This window comes from Solanum pennellii, chromosome 10, assembly GCF_001406875.1.
Source record: "Solanum pennellii chromosome 10, SPENNV200".
Lineage (NCBI taxonomy): Eukaryota > Viridiplantae > Streptophyta > Magnoliopsida > Solanales > Solanaceae > Solanum > Solanum pennellii.
Genome location: NC_028646.1, coordinates 65,635,600 through 65,648,818, shown reverse-complemented (window position 1 = coordinate 65,648,818; position 13,219 = coordinate 65,635,600). Strand labels below are relative to the sequence as shown.

General features: G+C 35.6%; 1 protein-coding gene and 2 pseudogenes across 1 annotated transcript; 2 read left to right on the top strand and 1 right to left on the bottom strand.

Annotated features, from left to right (window-relative positions):
* Positions 1-7,294: 7,294 nt before the first annotated feature.
* On the top strand, positions 7,295-8,009 carry LOC114073910 (protein MAIN-LIKE 2-like). Its single transcript, XM_027912143.1, has 2 exons — positions 7,295-7,777; positions 7,875-8,009. Exons 1-2 carry the CDS (start codon positions 7,295-7,297, stop codon positions 8,007-8,009), a joined length of 618 nt encoding a protein of 205 aa, XP_027767944.1.
* Positions 8,010-8,302: 293 nt separating this feature from the next.
* LOC107002004 lies at positions 8,303-9,789 on the top strand (annotated as a pseudogene).
* Positions 9,790-10,146: 357 nt separating this feature from the next.
* On the bottom strand, positions 10,147-10,863 carry LOC114074286 (annotated as a pseudogene).
* Positions 10,864-13,219: the final 2,356 nt, after the last annotated feature.

The window sequence follows — 13,219 nt, the reverse complement described above, 5'->3', positions numbered from 1 at the left end:
AGCAAGGAAAGGTTCAGGAAGACCAGTCAGAGGCGTTTGTGGCAGTGGGAGCACCGGCCGTGCTTCAGCCAAGGCTCCTAGAAGACAGTGGGTCAAGAGAACCAGTATTCCAGCTGTTGATACGTCTCCAGAAAATTTCTTGCTGAGTATGGAGAGTGTTTGTTCTCAGGGAGTTCTAGGATCCGGCAGTTCGTGTCTCAAGTGGGAGCCGGTAGGGACCGAGGACGAGTCAAGGGCAGTTTCAGCCGTGACTGATGTGTTGAAGCTTCGGGGAGCTTCAACGGGCCTTTCAGTTGACTGATGAGAAGGCCGCTGTAGCAGGAGAGAGTTGAAAAAGATTACTAGACATACAAGTGTTCTAAGTGGATGACAGTTGAAATTCTTCAAGCCTCCAAGTGGGAGATTGTTGGGCTTTGTGGAGGCTTGTGAGCCGGCCCGACCCATTACTGAAATCCTAGGTTAACCATTTGGCTTTCCTATAAATATGATCCTTGTATTTGTAATTCTACAGTAGCACAAGTGAAATAAAATCCTCCTGTTACAGTCGTGGAGTAGGGAAACCGAACCACGTTAAATTCTTGTGTGTCCCGTTTGTGTTCCGTTTCTCTTTTCTCTAGATTATTTGTGTGTGTTGTGTGTTTAATTCCCAACACGATTTTGATACTATGTGCTTCAACAATACCGATGTTGTCCAAGTCTCAGGTCTCTTACATAGTGCAACTCTAAACAACAAGAAAGGAAAAGGGAAAGGGAAAGTTGTTGATAATCTCTCCAAGCCGATAGTCACCTCGATGAAGATGGGTTAGGTTTCAAGAGAAGTGTCCAAGTCTCCAAGAGCGATGTGTTTTGGAAGAGAGAAGATGTTCTGAAAGAAAGAAAAACATCCCTAATATTTACTTAATAAAGGCAACGAATTTAGCTATGAAATTATATATTCGTCGCTATATATTATTTTGTTATAGAATAATTAATAACAAAATTCTTTAGCTACGATTTAATTTTGTTGCTAAGACTTTAAATTGTTTTATAACTTAGCAACAAACATTTCATGCCTATGACACTATTTTTGTTGCGAAATAAAGGCACCAATTTTTGGTGCCAAAAAAAGGCACAAATTTGACTTGTTGTTGCTAACGCTAGTTTGTCGCTAGTGTGGATACCAAATTTATTTTATTTTTTAGCAACACACACATTATTTTGTCGCTAATCAGTCGTTAGATAGCAACAATATATGGTTGTCGCTAGATATTTGTCACTAAACGATGTCTTTTTTGTGGTGAAATTATTAATTCAAATTATATGTCATAACCATAATTTATTTTCTTTGTAATATGCAGCAAACATTGCATGTTTTTTGCCATCTCATTTGTATACCGAAATATACAAATGCATGATCCATTTGTATATTGAAATATATAAATAGATCGAAATATACAAATGCGGGACCCATTTTTATACTGAAATATACAAATATATGACCCATTTGTATACCGAAATATACAAATGCAGGACCCATTTGTATGTAGGACCCATTTATATACCAAAATATAAAAATACACCCAAATACATAATTTTTATGTATATGTATATCGAAATATACAAATTAACAGTTATAACAAACATAAATTTTGCACAGCGCAATTATACAAACTATAATTATAACAAACAAATATAATTTTTATGTTTGCTAAACCTAAAAATTTGCACATTTTTTATGTCTAACACAATGGTGACTCCAAAAAGAAGGCCAATGAACTCCTTGCTTTAGGCCCTAAATGTAACACCCCGTATCTAAAACAGACCAGAAATCAACTTTATAGAAATTTGCAGGTGCAATCGACGGTTACCATTGAGGAACATAGTCTGATATATGGCCCATACTGTGCATCCGTTGTTTGAGTTTGAAGCCCCCAAAAACTCATCCTAGAAGATTTGACAAAGTGTCATCCTAGGTCAGACTACGATCCGTAGTCTGTGTCCGTCGATCAAGACCCCATTTACCCACTCTCTGAAAAGAACCACGATTGACCAGTACGATCCGTAGATGGACCTACGGATCGTAGGTACGACCATAGGTGAAAATTAGCAGACAGTTAGGGGGGAAATGCAGTTGGGTCAACTTCATTTGATCTTAACTCTTATCACAAAATGAATTAGGTGTCTCATGACCTATGAAATGATTGATAAATTAGTTAGCTTTCCATTGCCACCAAATTTGCTAAAATCATACCTCCGAGTAAAAAGTTATGCCCGTTTTAGTAAATGCATGTCAAACAGACCCAGACGACGGACCATCGATTGAACGACGGCCCGTCAGTCTAGATCGTCGTTTGGTCCGACAGCAATTAACTCAGGGGTCTTTTGATCTTTTCCCACTACGTTTAAACCCTAAGATACGTCGTTTTGACCCTAAATTATCTGATTTAAGTCAATTTAAGCCTAGAAACATAACAAGAATTTATCTAAGTCAAAATCATAAATCAAAACTTAGAAAATTAGAAGCAAGAAAAGAGAAAAAGCTCAAGAACCCTAGTTCAAGAACTCAGCAAGGTTCCAGCAGTTCCAACCCCGAAATCTAAATATTTCTCCGTGAATTTCATCACCAGGTATGTGGGATTTCACTTGTGGGTTCCTTTCACCCATTGGGTCCCTAGTTTTTAGTCAAACTCTTGATTCCCATATCATGATTAGACCTAGGGTTTCTAGAACTTCAACGGAACTTCATGAATTAAATAGTTATATGTTCCAAATCAGATTACCATGTTTACTCAGATTATTGCATGAATTTCAGAACTCTAGCTATGTATTTCTTTAGTCTTGAACTACACATGCTAGGTCAGATATTTTAGTTACTTCAGATATACATGCCTCAGTTATAAATGCATAATTACCAGATTAATTGTTGCATTCTAAGTTTGCATGTTCAATTTTGAGCTATCCAGTATTTACAGAATTTTAGTCATAATGTCTAAATCACTTTATTCATTGGGAGTAGCATAATATCGAGTTGGAGTAAGGTTCACCCGTACCCAATTAGTCCCAGAACTACTTGCCAAGTAGGTAGTAAGTCCCCTCTGTGGGCATCAGTTTAGTGATCACGCCAGCATGCCTTTATACCTCTGGCAGTGTATATTGGGTCCTCTCGATGGGGCATATACATCGGACTCTACATTTAGCTCATGTGGTTTTATTGTCGGTTATTAGTTGCTCCCACAGTTCAGTCAGACTCTATTGCATTGACCATATTTACATATCAGTTATCATTCAGTCTCAGCATGTTATAAATTTGGTCGTTGCATCCAGTTAGCTCAGAATTCAGTATATCATATTCATATTGTTATATTTGCTCTTGTGCTTGTTCAGTTATGTTTCATTTCAGCTTTACTCTATCCTACATGCGATTGTAAACTAGGATTGTTTGTTTTTAGTTTCCAGACGAACCAATCTTAGAATGGAAGGGTAGTAGCTTAGCACCTATGGGTCGATTCATTTCTATCCTTAAGGCCAGAAAGATGATCTCTAAGGGTTATCTCTATCATTTAGTTCGAGTTAAGGATTCTAGCTCTGAAACCCCAACTCTTGAGTCAGTTCAGTAGTCTGTGAGTTTTCAGAAGTGTTTCCAGAAGATCTTCCTGGAGTTCTTCCTGAAAGGGAAATCGACTTTGGAATTGATCTCCTTCCAGATACCCAGCCTATTTCTATTCCTACTTACAGAATGGCTCCAGCAGAGCTTAAGGAATTGAAAGAGCATTTGAAAGACCTTCTACATAAGGGCTTTATTAGACCTAGTATTTCACCATGGGGTGCACCAATGTTGTTCATAAAGAAGAAAGATGGTTCTCTAAGAATGCGCATTGACTATTGATAGTTGAACAAGGTCACAATCAAGAATAAGTATCCCATCCACAGGATTGATGACTTGTTTGACCAACTTCAGGATGCTATCTATTTCTCAAAGATAGACGTCAGATCGGGTTCTCATCAGCTTAGAGTCAGGCATAGTGATATTTCAAAAACAGCCTTCAGAATTCGGTATGATCATTATGAATTTGTAGTTAATTTAGACTAACCAATACTCCTACAGCTTTCATGAATTTGATGAACAGAGTGTTCAAACAGTACATGGACTTGTTCGTTATTATCTTTATTGATGATATCCTCATTTACTTTAGGAATGAGGAAGAACATGTGAGTCATCTGAGAGTTGTTCTACAGACTCTCAAGGATCGCCAATTATTTGCGAAGTTTAGCAAATGTGAGTTCTGGTTGCAATCCGTTGCTTTTCTTGGTCACATTTTATCTAGTGAGGGGATCTGAGTGGATTCACAGAAGATAGAAGCAGTGAAACAATGGGCCAAACCTACCTCTGCTACAGATATCAGAAGTTTCTTAGGTCTAGTGGGTTATTATAGAAGGTTCGTATAAGGATTCTCATTCATAGCCTCACCATTGACTAGATTAACTCATAAAATGGTCAAGTTTCAATGGTCAGATGATTGTGAGAAAAGCTTTGCAGAATTGAAGACTAGATTGACTACAGCTCCTGTCTTGACTCTACCAGAGGGTTTAGATGGTTATGTGATCTATTGTGATGCATCCAGAGTTGGCATAGGTTGTGTGTTGATGCATCAAGATAATGTTATAGTTTATGCTTCTAAACAGCTTAAGGTGTGTGAGAAGAATATCCAACTCATGACCTCGAGCTTGCAGCAATGGTGTTTGCACTCAAGATAAGGAGACACTACTTGTATGGTATTCATGTAGATGTGTTCACTGATCATAAGAACCTTCAGTATGTGTTCACCCAGAAAGAGTTAAATTTTACCAGAGGAGATGGCTTGAGTTCCTTACGGATTATGATATGAGTGTGCATTATCATCCTGGTAAGACGAATATAGTAGCAGATGCTCTTAGAAAATTATCTATGGGTAGTGTAGCGCATGTTGAGGGAGAAAGGAAGGAGCTAGTGAAGGATGTTCACAGGCTTGCTCGCTTGGGAGTCCGCCTTATGAGCATATCAGACAGAGGTGTAACAGTTCAGAATTGGTCAAAATCTTCTTTGGTAGTGGAGGTTAAGGAAAAGAAAGGCAGTGATCCAATCTTTCTTGAACTTAAGGGTGCAGTCCACAATCAGAGAGTGGAGGTTTTCTCCCAAGAAGGAGATGGTGTACTTTGCTACCAGGGTAGATTGTGTGTTCCTGATGTGGGTGAGTTGAGAAAGCATTCCTTGCAGAAGCCCATAACTCCAGATATTTTATTCATCTAGGTGCCACTAAGATGTACCGCGATCTGTGGGAAGTCTATTGGTGGAATGGCATGAAGAGGGATATAGAAGATTTTGTGAGTAAGTGGCCCAATTGCCAGCAAGTCAAGGTAGAACATCAAAAATCATGAGGTATGACTCAAGAGATCGATATTCCTACTTGGAAGTGCGATGTGATCAATATGGATTTCATCACTTACCTCGTATTCGCAGAAAACATGACTCCATTTGGATGATAGTTGATAGGATGACTAAGTCTTCTCGCTTTAGCGGTCAAGACTACAGATTCGGCAGAGGACTATGCCAAGCTTCACATTAATGAAATTTTGAAGTTATATGGGGTTCCTTTGTCAGATAGAGGTTCTTAGTTTACCTCTCATTTCTTGAAGTCATTTCAGAAGGGTCTTGGTACTCAAGTTAACCTTAGCATAGCATTTCATCCGCAGACGGATGGACAGGCAGAGCGTACCATTCAGACTCTAGAGGATATGTTGAGAGCTTGTGTGATCGATTTTAAGGGTAGTTGCGATGATCACCTTTCTCTGATTGAGTTTTCCTACGATAATAACTACCATTCCAGCATTCAGATGGCCTCTTATGAGGCTTTGTATGTGCGTAGATGTAGATCTCCTGTTGGTTGGTTGGAAGTAGGTGAAGCAGCTTTGATAGGGCCAGATTCAGTCCTTTATGCTATGGAGAAAGTACAACTCATTAGAGATAGACTTACGACAGCCCAAAGTTGTCAAAAATCTTATACAGATGTAAGGAGAAGGGAACTAGAGTTCCAAGTTGATGATTGGGTTTTCCTGAAAATGTCACCTATGAAAGTGGTGATGAGATTTGGAAAAAGGGGGAAGCTCGGCACTAGATATGTAGGCCCTTACAAGATCTTGAAAAGGGTTGGCAAGGTGGCATATGAGTTAGAGTTGCCAGCAGAATTAGCAGCACTTCATCCGGTCAAACACATCTCACTCTTGAAGAAGTGTGTGGGTGATCCAGCCTCTGTAGTACCATTGGAGAGTGTGGCGCTGAAAGATAGTGTTTCTTATGAGAATGTACCAGTTGAAATTCTTGACCGTCAGGTTAGAAGGTTGAGAAACAAAGAAGTCTCTTCAGTCAAGGTTTTGTGGAGGATTCAGTCCATAGAGGGAGCTACTTGGCAAGCAGAAATAGCCATGAAAGCCAAGTATCATCATCTCTTTCCTTCCGATTCCACTACGACTTGAGGTAATAGTTCCTGTTCAGTTTTTCAGTCATTCATGCGTGAATTCAGTCTTAGAGTCATGTTACCTCAGTTTATATTTACATTTTCAGCATATTTGCATGTTCTTGGAACTCAATTCAGTCAGAAACTCGTTCTTAGTGTTTAATAGTAAGGATTGCAGCTCTCTCCCTCTATTTAATCTAGTTTAGTCTTCATTCGAGGACGAATGTTTCCAAGGGGGAGATAATGTAACACCCCGTATCTAAAACAGACCAGAAATCAGATTTTCAGAAATCTGCAGGTGCAACCGGTGGTTACCATTGACGGACTGTAGTCTGATCTACGGCCCGTACTGTGCATCCGTCGTTTGAGCCTGAAGCCCCCAAAAACTCAGCCCAGAAGATTTGACTAAGTGTCAAACAACAGAAGGACCAATATTTTATATGATATTGTGGATATATTCAATCTTTTGATACTTATATTAATGTTAATATTTTTTTTTATTTTTTGTGTATAGATATGCATCCGTCAAATGTATACGTACACCCTGGTCCAGTAGAGCATGATGTATTAAAAATTCAAGCTCATCATCGTTCCAAAGGAATTTGGAATGGTAGCATAAAAGATGAGAGGTCTTGCTTATATACGCGTCGTGGTGTATTGAATTTTGGCAACATATAAAATATCATCCATTACATTCTCGCATCCGTCAATATTTTGAAAATTATAGATTTAAAGGAATTCTTGATGTAGGAAATGTGTCGTATGACTCTGGATTAATTTCTGCTTTAATTGAAAGGTGGCGTCCAGAAACACATATTTTTCACATGCGAACTGGCAAGGCTACCATAACTTTACAAGATATTGAAATTTTATTCGGAATGGTAGTAGATGGTAGTCCTATAATTTTAAATGGAGCTGATTCTGTAGGGATTATAGGTAGACAAGAAATGATATTTGAATTAATAGGATGGTTACCCGATACTAATTGTTTTTCTGGTGTTAGTAGACTGTTAACATATAAATTGATTGATTATATTGAAGGTTTGGATGGTATTAATGATCACTCAACTGAGCATGAAGTGCAACAAAGATTTAGATTATATTTATTATGGTTATGTGGTGGATCAATATTTCCGGATAAATCTAATAATAAGATTAATTTGGACATTTTGATTGACATGAGAAATTTAGATTTAATGTCAACTCAAGCATGGCGAGCAGCAGCATTATCATATTTGTATAATTGTTTATGCCGTGCATCAATGAAAAAACCAAATGAAGTTTGTGTATTTCTCTCTTTAGTGCAGGTATACATATTTTTTAATTAAATATTTTTTATATACTAGTAATATGCACTTTTAAATTTAAGTGCATTATAAGTAATGGTGATTTTATTTATTGTAGATTTGGGCATGGGAAAGAATTATTCCCCTGCAACCATTGCCAAAGCCTCTAAGGACCAATCAACTTGAGGCTTCAACTGCGCTTGCACGTAGATGGACGCGACGTAGAAATCATCAAAATGGGCACGAACTGTAATCGGTGTGATTAGGGATGTACTAGATAATCTAACTGATGAACAGGTATTTAATATTATTAGTATTTTAAACTATTCATATTTTATTTCATTTTAAATAAAAATATGTTTGGTAGATCTTTAAATGAGGCACTTATGTTTCACTACCCAAGAAAATTATGTGAATAAAATGACATATACATAGATTCTTGTTAGGTCCTTAAAAGTAAAATATCTTATGACACAATGGTACAAAAAAATTATTTTGTAAGATTGTTCATTTTCACGGACATATTTTTTTTATTTTTCTGCCAATGTTGTTTTTTTAATTATCTAACTTAATTATTTTTTTATAGTTTATTTGGCAACCTTATTCGGAAGATGTTATTAATGGATTGCCCTGAGTGGTTTCGGTCGAGACAACGTGTCTGGATGGCACAGGTGTCACTTATTTTATGGAATTTATCGTGAGTGGCACATGGTTGATCGTGTTGTGAGATAGTTCGGTTATTTACAATATATTCTTGGACCGTTTACGTAATTTTCTGAATATTATTTTAAGCGTGATAAAACAATTCAAAATAAAACAAGAAGATATAGATGCATTTAACTACACATAATATTTATGGGAACAACGTCAAAATCGTGTATTTCGACCTTCATTTGTAAGTGATCAAACAGATTACTTTCGTTGGTATATGAGGCATACCCGCATGTTCATTGGAAATCCACAACATGTTGTACAAAAAGGGTATCAACACATGGCAGGAAGACATGAGACATTAGTATGTATATTATGTAAATTTTAAATTATTATGTCAATCTTCAATAATTTTTTTGTTATTAATATTTGTTTATTCATTATAGGCTAGGGGTCATGAATTATCGTCGAGCTCGGATGATTGAAAATGATGAAAATCAATCTAATGAAATGAGACAATATGCAGAGGAAGTCGCTCGTATTTCAATGGAGTCAATGAATGCGGCCTTCCAGGGAACACGATTGAGCTTTGATCTTGATTACAATCCTCCCACTCAATACGATAAACCACCACCAGTACAAGTATTTCGCCGATCACGACAAACAACACCGAGAGAGGGTGCACGTCGAGGTAGAAGGAGCGCTGGTGAAACAGTTGATTTTTCTGTGGGGCCCTCTAACACTAATGTGGTGACTCCCGAGCCTTATTATCCCACGTTTGATTTTTCTACAGGACCCTCTAACACTAATGTTAATTTTTCTAGTCAGCAATCAGTTGGTTTTGTAACTCCACAGGTTTCAATATCTGGTTTTGCGCAATTTAGTGGATCTCAATATGGTATTCAACATGGTATGCGTGAATTTCCTATACATAATTCTTCATTTGGTGGAAGATTGAATTTTTCGAATGTAAGTATAATAATTTTCATAGAATTTTTTTAACTTTTTGTAATTTTTTAAATTTTATTGCATGTTTATTTGATTATATTATATTGTATTGTATTATAGTTAACTGTGTCCGATGATTCAAGATTTAATGTTGGGGCTTCAAAAAATTTAGTTCTTAATAGACAAAATCCACCTCGGAGAACATCTAGGCTATACAAATCAACTAGATGTGGAACAGGCAGTCACTATCAAAATGAGGAAGATTTTGAAAATGAAGATGATAATGAAGATGTAGAAGATTCGGATTCAGAAGAATAATTTTGATGCACCTTTATTCTAAAAGGCTGAAGATTCGAATTTTGAAATGTGTAAATTTTGTTGTTTCGTGCAAGTTTTAACAAAGTAATGAGATTATTACGCAATGAGATTCTTAAGCAGTGAAAGTTTGCTGGATTTATTTTTTCTTTATGTCATACTCAAATCAATACTTTTTATGTTAGGTCAAATCATTACTGTTTAATAGAGTTCAAATCAATAATATAATAATAATATAAAGATATTATACTTACAATATTTAAAATGCAGCCAGACAAATTAAATTATGTCAACAAATAAATATAAAAGATATATCATAATATTAATAACAAGACAATAAAAATACATTAACCTTAAAAACATAGACAAAATATTTAAAATCGAGTAGGACATCGTGCCTTTGTGTGACCTGTCTCCTTACAAACACTACATTTTCTAGTCATGCGAGCCGGAGCTATATCCATATCATTCTTAAGTCAGCTTCTTACTTGCGTACCACTTGTCCGCAAATATTCAGTATTTGCAATTAAATTAAAAGGAGCTGGTGGCCAATACATTTCATCATCCACTGGGTTAAATGTCTCAGCGTATGTTCGTTTGTAATATTTTGTACTGTAAAATTTACTTACATAAGATTTTGTCTCGATTTCGCGAAGTCCACAAAATCTGATGGCATGCAAACAAGGCATATGATAATTTTTCCATTTTCCACAAGAACATTTCTTACCTTTTGCGGTAACCTTGTGGACATTTCCACCTTTACCATCATGAGCAAAAGTAAGAATTTCAAAAACTCCATTACCTGTGTTGTAAGTCATCATATTTGTGTGCCCTTGAGCTCTTTGATAATAATCATTAATTTTTTTATCTATCGCAAGAGGCCATGACATATTACTTTGAAGTAATGCAATTGCAAGATTGTTTCTTTCGACAAAACGATCAACGAGAGCTTTGAACGTCATTCGAACCATGGCAGTCACAGGAAGCCCCCGAGATTTTTTCAATAAACCATTATATGACTCAGACACATTTGTCGTCATGGCACCCCATCTACGACCACCATCCTTATACATTGTCCATTTTTCCAAAGGAAATTCATTTAACCATTGATATGCTGCAGGAGACAATGTTTTGATTTGTTGCATCCGTTGCACAAACTATTTCTCCTGATGCTCAGTAGCAGTCAACCACATTAATTTTTCGAGTTCACTATTTACAAATTTTTTAAAAAAATTTGCTTTTAAGTGTCGAACACAAAATCTATGATATGTGTTGGGTGGACTCAACCAATCATAAGATTGAACGCACTGCAAGATTCCTTGATGACGGTCAGAAATAAAACCAATTCCTTGTCGTTCACAAACTACATGTGTCCATAATAACTTGAGAAACCATGACCAAGACTCAAAACTCTCACGTGCAACTAAAGCATATGCAAGTGGAAAATATTTTCATTCGCATCAATTCCAACCGCAATTAGCAGTTTGATATCATACAAACCATAAAGATGTGTGCCGTTGATAGAAATGACCGGCCTACAACTTTTGAAACCATCAATGCTCTGTTTAAAAGCCCAAAAAAAATTTAAAAATTTGCTCACCTTGCATTGTTGTAGAATGATACTCCCACTCAATAATAGTGCCTGGATTGAATAATTGTAGTGCAGCCATGTATCGAGGTACTGCCTTAAATGAACTTTCAAAATCACCATAAATCATTCGAAATGCTTTTCTTCGACCTTTTTGTGCTTTTCTATAACTAGGAGTATAGTGATGCTTTCCTTTGATAATTTCACGGATCATCTTAATATTTATGTCTGGATTTTATATAACATATGGTATTAATGAAGTGGCAATCATGTTATGATTCAAATTGAAATGATCCTCCTTATAGTTATCTGTAAGACAAGTATTCGGTTCAACCATTTTTCCTGTCTTCCACATACCGCTTGAAATCTCTCTAAACCGAATCATCCAATCACACCCTAACTCATGACGCTTGCAAATAACTTTGCAACTTTTACTCTTGGATTGATCACAAAGAAATTCTTTTTTAATAGCAAGACTATATGCTCTTACTGCAGATTTCATTTGCATCTTATTCATAAATAACATACCTAGTTGCATATACAAATTAAATTAATCAACATGAAATAAATAAATAAACAACTATAAATTATTTAGTTTTCAACAATCAAACCTGACTGGATATGTTTAGGATTGTTTGAATTTCAAAGTGTTGTTCGAATGGAACAATCATCTCTCGTGTAGATAAAATCTTCTGCATTTTCTTCAGTGTGATCTAATATGGAATTGCTGTAGAATGATAATTAATACTTTGATCTTCAACGGATGCATTAGGTGCATTATCCACATTATCATCATCATCGTCATACATATCATCACTGTCTGTTAATTCATGCTCGGAAGGTTCATCATTGTGCAACTCAGCAACTCGTTCATCACCCCTAACATTATTATTTACAATTTGTGTACAATAATTCACTGCATTTTGAATTTGATCATACCTATAAAAATAATAATATAAATATATTACATATAAGAAAATTAATTTTAAGAAATAATGAAACATTACTTTATTTACCTATCAGTTGAATCCGATGAGAAAAAATTCAAATATTTGAAATTTTGGCTAGACTCTCCCATAATGGCACACTTCAGTTCGAAGTAATGATCGTCAATTTGAAGTAATGATCATGAGTATGTGTGTGTGTGTGTGTGTGTGTGTGTGTGTGTGTGTGTGTGTGTGTGTGTGTGTGTGTATTGTTGTTTATGAAATCGCTATGTGACAAGCGATATTTAAAAATATTTAAAAAAAAACTAAAATCGCTACATTAACAGCGATTATAATATTTAAAAATAATAATAATTTAAATAAAATCACTGCCAGTGCATCCATTTAATTAACTTTTTAAAAAAAATTGGAAAACGCTGCTAGAGCAGCGATTTTATTAAAAAAAAATTTAAAAATTTTGGAAAATCGCTGCATGTGCAGCGATTTCATTTTTTTGAATTAAATTTTTAAAAAAAAATTAAAATCGCTGCCTAGGAAGCGATTTTCTTTAAAAAAAAAAAATTTAGAAAATCGCTGCCTAGGCAGCGGTTTTCATTTTTTCAAAAAAAAAGGTTAAATGGAAGTCGCTGCCTAGGTAGCGATTTGAACTTTTTTAAAAAAAAAATCACATTTTGCAAAATCGCTGCAGTGCTTTTTCCGGTGGAGTAAATCACTGTTGTTCCAGATTTTACCATTTTGGTTAATATAAAAGTTTATATACCGTTTTAAAATTTTTGTTGATATTTTATACCCTTTAGACTCCGGACTCAATACATAGAAGTCTTCAGTAAAAAATTCAACAAACTTTAAAAAAAAATCTCAATTGTAGATAACTAAAATTATTTTCAAACTTCTCTTACTCTATTCAAACATATTTGGATACAATACTTTCAAACTTCTCATAAGTTTCTTCTTCTAGTGAAGAACCATTTTAAATTAGTGATAACATTTATCTCCTCAAAAATATATGGTGGG

Coding starts and splice junctions, on each gene's coding strand:
- LOC114073910 (XM_027912143.1), top strand. CDS start 7,295: ATGCGAACTGGCAAGGCTACCATAACTTTACAAGATATTGAAATTTTA. Junction 7,778..7,874: donor TATTTCTCTCTTTAGTGCAG/GTATACATATTT, acceptor TATTTATTGTAG/ATTTGGGCATGGGAAAGAAT.